At 44.0% G+C, this 12,325-nt stretch overlaps 1 protein-coding gene across 1 annotated transcript in view; it reads left to right on the top strand.

Moving 5' to 3' along the window:
• klhdc4 (kelch domain containing 4) overlaps positions 1 to 12,325 on the top strand; it is an 86,903-nt gene that overhangs the window by 56,441 nt on the left and 18,137 nt on the right. The window contains exon 8 of the mRNA XM_033035638.1: positions 4,125 to 4,203. Within this exon, the coding sequence (XP_032891529.1) occupies positions 4,125 to 4,203 (79 nt within the window). The remainder of the gene's footprint in view (positions 1 to 4,124; positions 4,204 to 12,325) is intronic.

The following is a 12,325-nucleotide window of genomic DNA, read 5'->3' as shown; positions in this document are numbered from 1 at the left end:
GTTCCTTTGCGCCTCCGATTTCTGAATTCTCTCCCCATTTAGAAAATAGTCTGTGCCTTTATTCCTACTACCAAAATGCATGACTCCACACTTTGCTAAGCTACATTCCATCTGCCACTTCTTTGCCCACTCTCCCAATTTGTGGAATTTCACAGATTTGCCAGTGAGCAGTAAGTAAAGGAATTTTTACTTGCTCAAATATGAAGATATTAGGTGCAAGAGATCTGGGGCTCCTTGTTAAAACTGCACATTGTAGTCACCATGCATTTTTATGAAAACAGCTTCCCCTTGAAACATTGGTTACGTGAAGGGTCTGCGCAACTAGGCAGAATGCCAAGAACTATTTACATATTAATTTCTGGAACAAATTATAGAGATAGTTTAAAGGAAATCCTGTCAAATTCAGAGTGGATAGAAAATAAATCTCTGGTTCCAGTTTGTTAGTTTGAAACATTTAAGGTCTATCGTTTAGCCTGCTCATGCTAGAAGTTCAGTTGATTTGTGGAAGATTCTTCTGTTTATCTTTCCCTTCTACCTTTTCACATTTTTTATTCCTAATTCCTTAATTTGTTTTTTTTCTCCGTTTAGTTCCTTTCTATACTTTATATCAAGTATTCCTCTCTTTCCTCTTTCAACTTCTTCTCTCTCTTCCCACACTCTTTTTCGTCTCTATCTGTACGGTTTCACTATCCGCTCTTCCCTGCTATTTCTTGTGCTGTTGGTGACTTAATTGTGGCTTGATTTCACTCCTCTGTTTGTTATTCTCCGTCATTGTGCTTTTCCTTGTTTCCAACCAGCAGTTTACACCTCATCAATCACCTCAGACCATCAAAATCAATGTAGTTTGCACGGTGCCATAGCGGTAGACTTGCTGCCTTACAGTGCCAGAGACCCGGGTTCCATCTCCGACCACTGATTTGGATGAGAACCTACACGGCAAGATTAGCAAGTTTGCAGATGATACAAAAGTGGGTGGTTTTGCAGATAGTGAAGATGGTTGTGAAAAATTGCACCAGGATCTTGATCTATTGGCCAGGTGGGCTGAGGAATGGTTGATGGAATTTAATACAGAGAAATGCATTTTGGTATTTCTAACATGGGCAGGACCTACACAATGAATGGTAGGGCTCTGGGGAATGTTGTAGGGCGGAGGGATCTAGGAGTTCATGTGCATGGTTCCTTGAAGGTGGACTCGCAGGTAGATAGAGTGGTCAAAGAGGCATTTGGCACTTTGGCCATCAGTCATAGTATTGAGTATAGAAGTTGGGAGGTCATGTTGCAGATGTATAAAATGTTGGTGAGGCCTCATTTAGAGTATTGCGTTCAGTTCCGGTGCATCATGTTATAGGAAAGATGTTGTCAAGCTGAAGAGGTACAGAGACGATTTACAAGGATGTTGCCTGAACTAGAGGATCTGAGGTGTTGAGAGAGGTTGAGTAGGCTGGGACTCTATTCCTTGGAGCGCAGGAGGGTGAGGGGTGATCTTATTGAGGTGTTTAAAATCATGAGATGAATAGATTGGGTGAACGCACGGTCTCTCTGAGATCTTTGGTTTCCACTCACACTCCAAAGAAGTACAGGTGTGGAGGTTAATTGGCTTGGTATAAATATAACAATGTTCCTAGTGTGTTTAGGTTAGTGTCAAGTCAAGTCAAGTCAACTTTATTTATCACATACACATACAAGATGTGCAGTGAAATGAAAGTGGCAATGCCTGCGGATTGTGCAAAAAGCTACAGAGCAGAATAGAACAGAAACAGTATTTACATAATAGGAAAAAAAACAGCACTTTTAAAAAGACACAACATAACAGTAAATTAGCTGTCTGAGGTGGTAAAGGCGAGGTAGTCATTCAAAGAAGCTGGAGAGGCATTCTTTGGTACAGGTACAATGATGGATCTTTTGAAGCAGGCAGGAACTCTTTCTACGCAAGATTCGAGATGGGCAACATCACCCCTAGCTTGCCGGCTAACAACAACACCGCCAGCGCGCTGGCTAGCGAGGCTGGAGGGAGGCCCACCGCTGGGGATGTGCACACAGATGGTATATCTGGGCGAGTACTTAAGTCTTGTGCTACTCAGCTAACTCCAGTCCTCACCACCATATTGAACCAGACTTAAGTACTCGCCCATGGAGTTAGCGGAGTAGCACAAGACTTAAGTACTTGCCCAGATATACCATGTGTGTACACATCCCCAGCGGTGGGCCTCCCTCCAGCCTCGCTAGCCAGCGCGCTGGCGGTGTTGTTGTTAGCCAGCAAGCTAGGGGTGATGTTGCCGGTCTCGAATCGTGTGTAGAAAGAGTTCAGGTCGTCAGCTAGGGAGGTGCCAGCACTTCCGGTTGAGGGGGGGCTGCTCTGGTAGTTAGATATAGTCCATAGTCCCTGCCAAAGGTGGTCCTGCTCCATCTGCGACTCCATCCTGTCCCTGTACCTCATTTTTGCGTCCTTCACCGCCCTTTGCAGTCGGTAGGATTCTACCTTGTAGTCGTCCATATTTCCGGATGCCAGAGCAGAGTTGTAAGGTGCGAGGGTCGCTGGTCGGTGCAGACTGATGGGCCGAAGGGCCTACTTCCGTGCCGTATCTCTAAACTAAACTAAACTAAGAAGTTGTTGTTCTTGGACTTGAGGAATTGCTTAACAATAACTTGATTTGGGGTGCAGATAACATATGCATCTTTCCATTACAATTTAGGAATAGTGTTCATGTTTTCTCTGGAATGTTTAATGCATTTTCATAGAAATTCCATCAATAAACATGATAGTAATTTCTGAGATATTTGACAGTTCAGGACTGAAGATATCTATATTTCCGATATCCATTCTCTGTTACTGATATTAGCATTTAGTGAATAGTTAGAAAAATCACTGTTTTTGTTCACAAGAAAAGGAACGTGTCTTGCTGATGCCGACGGGCATTTTCAATTCAATGTTTAGTTACTGAGAAATTAATTGAGAATGGTGCAGGAACTAGCTTTAAAAAGGAGCAAAGTTAATTTGGAACAGTTATATTCACTAAATGGAAAACCAAATTTCCAGGAGCTTAGACGTTCACAAAATGCTGGCGTAACTCAGCTGGTCAGGTAGCATCTCTTGAGAAAATGGTTGGGTGATGTTTTGGGTCGAGACCCTCTGAAGAAAGGGTCCCGACCTGAAATGTAGTTCATCCTTTTTCTCCAAAGATGCAGTCTGCCCCGTTGAGTTACTCTAGCACTTTGTGTCTATCTTTGGAATAAACCAGCACCTGCAGTTCTTTGTTTCTACATTTTCTAGGAGCTTACATGTGTAATAATAGCGCAGGAATTTTACAGGATTCTGAGATTACAGTCAGTTCTTTGTCAGATTGGGTGAGAGCCTAATGGAAGGACTATTGTTAAATTCAAATGGAAAATAGACCATGGATTTCAAATGAACAGGGACTGTGGAATACAAATATTTCTTGATACGCAATTCTAGCACAATGAATTTATGAATAGTCCAGTAAATGTTTGCAGTGAATGGCAGGGCTTTGGGGATGTTGTAGAGCATAAGGATCTAGAAGTGCAGGTACGTAGTTCATTGAAAGAGCTGGCACAGGTAGATAGGGTGGTCAAGAAGGCTTTTTGTCCATAGGTCTTCATCACTCAGGGTACTGAGTAAAGATGCTGGGATGTTACGTTACAGTTGTACAACATGTTGGTGAGGCCACAATTTTAGAATTGTGTTCAGTTTTGGTCACCCTACTGTAGGAAAGATATTGTTAAGCTGTAAAGAATGCAGCGAAGATTGACGAGGATGCTGCCAGGTCTTGAGGCCCTGAGCTTTAGGGAGATGTTGGGCAGTCTAGGACCATGACGTGTAGGAGGATGAGAGGTTAAGACTTTATTACTTAAAACTTTATTCCTTGGTGCACAGGGTGAGAACGGGTCATCTTACAGATCGTACAAGATCATGAGGGGAACAGATAGGATAGATACACAGCATCTTTTTCCTGAGAGTAAGGGAAGCAAGAACCAGAGAAACAGCTTTCTCCTCCATTTAACTCGTATTGTTACTTCACAAAGTAGCTAGCAACTTTCTTAAATATATATTTAGTATTTTTTCAACTTGGTAAATGTTTTATATTGTATACCTTTTCTTCCTGTAGCGAGTGAAGAAAGATGTAGAAAAGGGCATTGTATATACCGATATGTTTCTCCTGAAAAATGAAGGGAAGGAAGATGAAGGTATGTGCCATGTGATTAATATAGAAACATAGAAAATAGGTGCAGGAGGAGGCCATTCGGCCCTTTGAGCCAGCACTGCCATTCATTGTGATCATGGCTGATCATCCACAATCAGTACCCCGTGCCTGCCTTCTCCCCATACCCCTTGATTCCGCTAGCCCCAAGAGCATTATCTAACTCTCTTTTAAATTCATCCAGTGAATTGGCCTCCACTGCCCTCTGTAGCAGAGAATTCCACAAATTCACAACTCTCTGGGTGAAAACTTTTCTCATCTCAGTTTTAAATGGCCTCCCCTTTATTCTTAGACTGTGGCCCCTGGTTCTGGATTCCCCCAACATTGGGAACATTTTTCCTGCATCTAGCTTGTCCAGTCCTTTTATAATTTTATATGTTTCCATAAGATCTCCTCTCATCCTTCTAAATTCCAGTGAATACAAGCCCAGTCATTCCATTCTTCCCTCATATGACACTCCTGCCATCCTGGGGATTAACCTTGTCAACCGGCGATGCACTGCCTCAACACATTAATCCCTACTCTTTGTTTCCTGTCTGCCAACCAATTTTCTATCCATGTCAGCACTCTACCCCCAATACCATGTGCCCTAATTTTGCCCACTAATCTCCTATGTGCAACCCGTCCCTTTTGTACAATTCACCCTTACCCCAAAACAGATCCCAGTGGTCTAAGAATCTAAATCCCTGCCCCTGCACCAGTTCCTCAGCCACACATTCAGATCCCCTATCTCCCTGTTATCTGCCCTCACCAGCACGAGGAACTGGAAGCAAATGTTGCAGAGCATGAAAACAGGCCCTTCGTCATAACTTGCCCATGCCGACCAAGATGTTCCATCTACACCAGTCCAATGTGCCTGCATTTGGCCCATATCTTTCTAAACCTTTCCTATCCATGTACCTGTCCAAATGTCATATGAAACGTTGTTATACTACCTGCCTCCTCTGGCAACTCATTCCACACACACATCACCCTCCACGTTGCCCTTCAAGTACTTACCAAATATTTTCCTCCTGGTCTTAAAACTATGTCTTCTGGTTTTTGAGCCCCCTACTCTGGGTAAAAGTTTGGGTGCATCTACCCTATCTATTCCCCTCATCTTATACACCTCTATAAGATCAACCTACATCCTCCTGCACTCTCAGGAACACGCAATACTCCAAATGTGGCCCAACCAAGTTCCTACAGAGCTGCATTATTGTTTCCTGTCTCAATACTCAATGTCCCTAGCAATGAAGGAAAGCATACCATACGCCTTCTTTACCTCCCTATCTACTTATGCTGCCACATTCAGTGAGCAATGAACTTGGACAATGCTGTTAAGGATCTTGCCATTAACTGTATACTTTTCTCTTGCATTCAACCTCCCAAAGTACTACACCTCAGTCTTGCTCGGGTTAACCTCCATCTGCCAGTCCTCTGCCCATTTCTGCAGCTGATCAATATCCCGCTGTATCTTCTGGCAGCCTTCCACCAAAACCCTCTGTCTGCTATAAATAAGCCCGTTCTGAATCCATACAACCAAGGCATCATGAATCCCGTACATCTATATCATCTTTATCCACAGATTACATTGTTATCTAGTTATCTGCCTTGCCCCATTTAAGTATCTTACCCCTCCTCCCCCCCCAACATCCAGACCTATCCCTATTCAAAACAATTTTGCAGTTGTGATTATTATCTCCAAAAATGCCCTTCCACCGTAATACCAATCATCTGTCCAGGCATAAGTCCCAATACAAGGTCTAGCAAGATAGACAATAGGTGCAGGAGTAGGCCAATAGGCCCTTCAAGCCATTACCGCCATTCATTTTGATCATAGCTGATCATCCACAATCAGCACCTAGTTCCTGCCTTCTCCCCATATCCCTTGACTCCGCTATCTTTAAGAACTCTGTCTAACTCTCTTGAAAGCATCCAGAGAATTGGCATCCACTGTCTTCTGAGGCAGAGAATTCCACAGATTTACAACCCTCTGTTCGTCTCATCTCCGTTCTAAATAGCTTACCCCTTATTCTTAAACTGTGACCCGTGGTTCTGGACTCTCCCCAACATCAGGAACATGTTTCATAGAAACATAGAAAATAGGTGCAGGAGGAGGCCATTCGGCCCAACGAGCCAGCACCGCCATTCATTGTGATCATGGCTGATGGTCCCCAATCAATAACCCGTGCCTGCCTTCTCCCCATATCCCTTGATTCCACTGGCCCCTAGAGCTCTATCTAACTCTCTTAAATCCATCCAGTGATTTGGCCTCCACTGCCCTATGTGGCAGAGAATTCCACAAACTCACAACTTTCTGGGTGAGAAAGTTTTTTCTCACCTCAGTCTTAAATTTATTCTAAGACTGTGGCCCCTGGTTCTGGACTCGCCCAACATTGGGAATATTTTTCCTGCATCTAGCTTGTCCAGTCCTTTTATAATTTTATATGTTTCTATAAGATGCCCCTTCATCCTTCTAAACTCCAGTGAATGCAAGCCTAGTCTTTCCAATCTTTCCTCATATGACAGTCCCGCCATCCCAGGGATCAATCTCGTGAACCTACGCTGCACTGCCTCAATCACAAGGATGCCCCTCCTCAAATTAGGAGACCAAAACTGTACGCAATACTCCAGATGTGATCTTACCAGAGCCCTATACAACTGCAGAAGAACCTCTCTACTCCTATACTGAAATCCTCTTGTTATGAAGGCAAACATCCATTAGCTTTCTTCACTGCCTGCTGTACCTGCACGCCAACTTTCAGTGACCGTTGTACAAGGACACCCAGGTCTCGCTGTACCTCCCCCTTACCTAACCTAACCCCATTGAGACAATAATCTGCCCCCTTGCTTTTGCCACCAAAATGGATAACCTCACATTTATCTATATTATACTTCATCTGCCACGCATCTGCCCACTCACTCAACCTGTCCAGGTCACCCTGCAACCTCCTAACATCCTCTACACAGTTCACACTGCCACCCAGCTTTGTGTCATCTGCAAACTTGCTAGTTAGTGTTGCTCCTAATTCACTCTTCCAAATCATTAATATATATGGTAAACAGTTGCGGCCCCAACACCGAGCCTTGCGGCACTCCACTCGCCACTGCCTGCCATTCTGAAAAGGATCCGTTCACTTCTACTCTTTGCTTCCTGTCTGCCAACCAATTTTCCATCCACGTCAACACCCGACCCCAGTACCATGTGCTCTCATTTTAGTCTCCTGTGCGGGACCTTATCAAAGGCTTTCTGAAAGTCTGGCTCCCCTTCATCCATTTTACTTGTCACATCCTCAAAAAATTCCAGAAGATTAGTCGAGCATGATTTTCCTTTCATAAATCCATGCTGACTTGGAATAATCCTTTTACTGCTATCCAAATGCCCCATTATTACTTCTTTAATAATTGACTCCAGCATCTTTCCCACCACCGAAGTCATGCTAACTAGTCTGTAATTCCCCGTTTTCTCTCTCGCTCCTTACTTGAAAAGTGGGATAACATTAGCTATCCTCCAATCCACAGGAATTGATCCTGAATCTATTGAACATTGGAAAATGATCACCAATGCGTTCACTATTTCTAGAGCCACCTCCCTGAGGAACTTGGGATGCAGACCATCAGGCCCCGGGGATTTATCATCCTTCAGTCCCATTAGCCTACCAAATACTATTTCTCGCCTAATGAAAATTTATTTCAGTTCCTCGACCCCCTTAGATCCTCTGTTCTCCAGTACCTCCGGGAGATTGTTTGTGTCTTTCTTAGTGAAGACAGATCCGAAGTACCTGTTCAACTCTTTTGCCATTTCCTTGTTGCCCATAATAATTTCACCAGTGTCTGCCTTCAAGGGACCCACATTTGACTTTGTTACTCTTTTTCCCTTAACATATCTAAAGAAGCTTTTATTGTCCTTTATATTCCTGGCCAGCTCCCCTTCGTACTTCTTCTTTTACATAGAAACATAGAAAATAGGTGCAGGAGTAGGCCATTCGGCCCTTCGAGCCTGCACCGCCATTCGATATGATCATGGCTGATCATCCAACTCAGTATCCCATCCCTGCCTTCTCTCCATACCCCTGATCCCTTTAGCCACAAGGGCCACATCTAACTCCCTTTTAAATATAGCCAATGAACTGGCCTCAACTACCTTCTGTGGCAGAGAATTCCACAGATTCACCACTCTCTGTGTAAAAAATGATTTTCTCATCTCGGTCCTAAAGGACATCCCTCTTATCCTTAAACTGTGAACCCTAGTTCTGGACTTCCCCAACACCAGGAATCAATCTGGTGAACCTTCTCTGCACTCCCTCTATGGCAAGAATGTATTTCCTCAGATTAGGAGACCAAAACTGTACGCAATACTCCAGGTGTGGTCTCACCAAGACCCTGTACAACTGTAGTAGAACCTCCCTGCTCTTATACTCAAATCCTTTTGCTATGAATGCTAACATACCATTTGCTTTCTTCACTGCCTGCTGCACCTGCATTCCTACTTTCAATGACTGGTGTACCATGACACCCAGGTCTCGTTGCATCTCCCCTTTTCCTAATCGGCCACCATTCAGATAATAGTCTACTTTCCTGTTTTTGCCACCAAAGTGGATAACCTCACATTTATCCACATTATACTGCATCTGCCATGCATTTGCCCACTCACCCAACCTATCCAAGTCACCTTGCAGCCTCCTAGCATCCTCCTCACAGCTAACACTTCCCCCCAGCTTTGTGTCATCTGCAAACTTGGAGATGTTGCATTCTATTCCCTCATCCAGATCATTAATATATATTGTAAATAGCTGGGGTCCCAGCACTGAGCCTTGCGGTACCCCACTAATCACTGCCTGCCATTCTGAAAAGGACCCGTTTACTCCTACTCTTTGCTTCCTGTCTGCCAGCCAGTTCTCTATCCACATCAATACTGAACCCCCAATATAGTGTGCTTTAAGTTTGTATACTAATCTCTTATGTGGGACCTTGTTGAAAGCCTTCTGAAAGTCCAGATATAACACATCCACTGGTTCTCCCTTATCCACTCTACTAGTTACATCCTCGAAAAATTCTATAAGATTCGTCAGACATGATTCACCTTTCATAAATCCATGCTGACTTTGTCCAATGAATTCACCACTTTCCAAATGTGCTGCTATCCCATCTTTAATAACTGACTCCAGAATTTTCCCCACCACCGATGTTAGACTAACTGGTCTGTAATTCCCCGTTTTCTCTCTCCCTCCCTTTTAAAAAAGTGGGGTTACATTAGCTACCCTCCAGTCCTCAGGAACTACTCCAGAATCTAAAGAGTTTTGAAAAATTATCACTAATGCATCCGCTATTTCTGGAGCTACTTCCTTAAGTACTCTGGGATGCAACTTATCTGGCCCTGGGGATTTATCGGCATTTAATGCATTCAATTTACCTAACACCACTTCCCGGCTAACCTGGATTTCACTCAGTTCCTCCATCTCATTTAACCCCCGGTCCCTTGCTATTTCCGGCAGATTATTTATGTCTTCCTTAGTGAAGACAGAACCAAAGTAATTATTCAATTGGTCTGCCATATCCTTGTTTCCCATGATCAATTCGCCTGTTTCTGACTGCAAGGGACCTACATTTGATTTAACTAATCGTTTCCTTTTCACATATCTATAAAAACTTTTGCAGTCAGTTTTTATGTTCCCTGTCAGTTTCCTTTCATAATCTATTTTCCCTTTCCTAATTAAGCCCTTTGTCCTCTTCTGCTGGACTCTGAATTTCTCCCAGTCCTCTGGTAGGCTGCTTTTTCTGGCTTCATCTTTTGTTTTGATACTATCCCTGATTTCCCTTGTTATCCACGGATGCACTACCTTCCCTGATTTATTCTTTTGCCAAACTGGGATGAACAATTGTTGTAGTTCATCCATGCAGTTTTTAAATGCCTTCCATTGCATATCCACCGTCAACCCTTTAAGAATCATTTGCCAGTCTATCTTGGCCAATTCACGTCTCATACCCTCAAAGTCACCTTTCTTTAAGTTCAGAACCCTTGTTTCTGAATTAACAATGTCGCTTTCCATCCTAATGAAGAACTCAACCATATTATGGTCACTCTTGCCCAAGGGGCCACGCACAACAAGACTGCTAACTACCCTTCCTCATTACTCAATACCCAGTCTAGAATAGCCTGCTCTCTCGTTGGTTCCACTACATGTTGGTTTAGAAAACTATCCCGCATACATTCCAAGAAATCCTCTTCCTCAGCACCCCAGCCAATTTGATTCACCCAATCTATATGTAGATTGAAGTCACCCCTTATAATTGTTTTACCTTTGTTGCACGCATTTCTAATTTCCTGTTTGATGCCATCCCCAACTCCACTACTACTGTTAGGTGGCCTGTACACAACTCCCACTAGCGTTTTCTGCCCCTTAGTGTTTCGCAGCTCTACCCATATCGATTCCACATCTTCCAAGCTAATGTCCTTCCTTTCTATTGTGTTAATCTCCTCTTTAACCAGCAACGCTACCCCGCCCCCTTTTCCTTTCTGTCTATCCCTCCTGAATATTGAATATCCCTGGATGTTCAGCTCCCAGCCTTGGTCACCCTGGAGCCATGTCTCCGTGATCCCAACTATATCATATTCATTAATAACTATCTGCACATTCAACTCATCCAGCTTATTACGAATGCTCCTTGCATTAAGATACAAAACCTTCAGGCTTGTTTTTACAACATTATACAATTATGTTGAAAAGTGGCCCTTTTTGATTTTTGCCCTGGATTTGTCTGCCTGCCACTTTTACTTTTCACCTTGCTACCTATTGCTTCTACCCTCATTTTACACCCCTCTGACTCTCTGCTCTTGCACCCATCCCCCTGCCACATTAGTTTAAATACTCCCCGACAGCACTAGCAAGCACTCCCCCAAGGACATTGGTTCCATTCCAGCCCAGGTGCAGACCGTCCTGTTTGTACTGGTCCCACCTCCTCCAGAACTGGTTCCAACTGGTCCAGTATGACAATAAAGGTATTCAATTCAATTCAATGCCCTAGAAATTTGAATCCCTCCCCCTTGCACCATTTTTCAAGCCACGTATTCATCTGCAATATCCTACTATTTCTACTCTGACTAGCCCCTGGCACTGGTAGTAATCCAGAGATTATTACCTTTGAGGTCCTACTTTTAAGTTTATCTCCTAGCTCCCTAAATTCACCTTGTAGGACCTCATCCCTTTTTTTACCTATATCGTTGGTGCCAATATGCACCACGACAACTGGCTGTTCACCCTCCCCCTCCAGAATGTTCTGCAGCCGTTCAGTGACATCCCTGACCGTTGCACCAGGGAGGCAACATACCATCCTGGAGTCTCGTTTGCGGCCACAGAAACGCCTATCTATTCCCCTGACAATTGAATCCCCTAATACTATTGCCCTTCCAATCTTTTTTCTCTCCTCCTGTGCCGCAGATCCACCCATGGTGCCATGAACTTGGCTGCTGCTGCCTTCCCCTGATGAGCCACCTCCCCCAACAGTATCCAAAATGGTATACCTGTTTAGGAGGGAGATGACCGCAGGGGACTCCTGCACTACCTGCCTACTGCTCTGCTGGCTAATGGCCACCCGTTCCCTTTCTGTCCTCTTACCTTTTACCTGCGGTGTGACCAACTCACTGTACGTGCTATTCACGACTTTCTCAGCATCGTGGATGCTCCAGTATGAATCCAACCGCAGCTCCAATCGTTCAATGCGGTCTGCCAGGAGCTGCAGCTGGACACACTTCCTGCAAACGTAGTCACCAGGGACACCGACCATATCCCTGATCTCCCACATGTTGCAAGATGAGCAAACCACGGGGCCAATCTCCACTGACATAGCTTACTCCCAAATTAAATCAACTCCATCCATCGTGTGATGTCACAATGCCCAATCTTCACATATGTCCAATCGGAATGGATCCATTTACATATGCCTATGCAGGAGCCCAAGCCAATGGTGAACGTTCCATCGTGTGATGTCACAATGCCCAATGTTCAAATACATCGTTGCCATAGAGAGGGAGTACAGAGAAGGTTCACCAGGCTGATTCCTGTTATGTCAGAACTTTCATATGAAGAAAGACTGGATAGACTCGCCTTGTAATCGCTAGATTTTAG

Source organism: Amblyraja radiata, chromosome 17 (assembly GCF_010909765.2).
Source record: "Amblyraja radiata isolate CabotCenter1 chromosome 17, sAmbRad1.1.pri, whole genome shotgun sequence".
Taxonomy (NCBI): domain Eukaryota; kingdom Metazoa; phylum Chordata; class Chondrichthyes; order Rajiformes; family Rajidae; genus Amblyraja; species Amblyraja radiata.
Note: the sequence above shows the minus strand (reverse complement) of the source record. Positions and strands in the feature narration are given on the sequence as shown.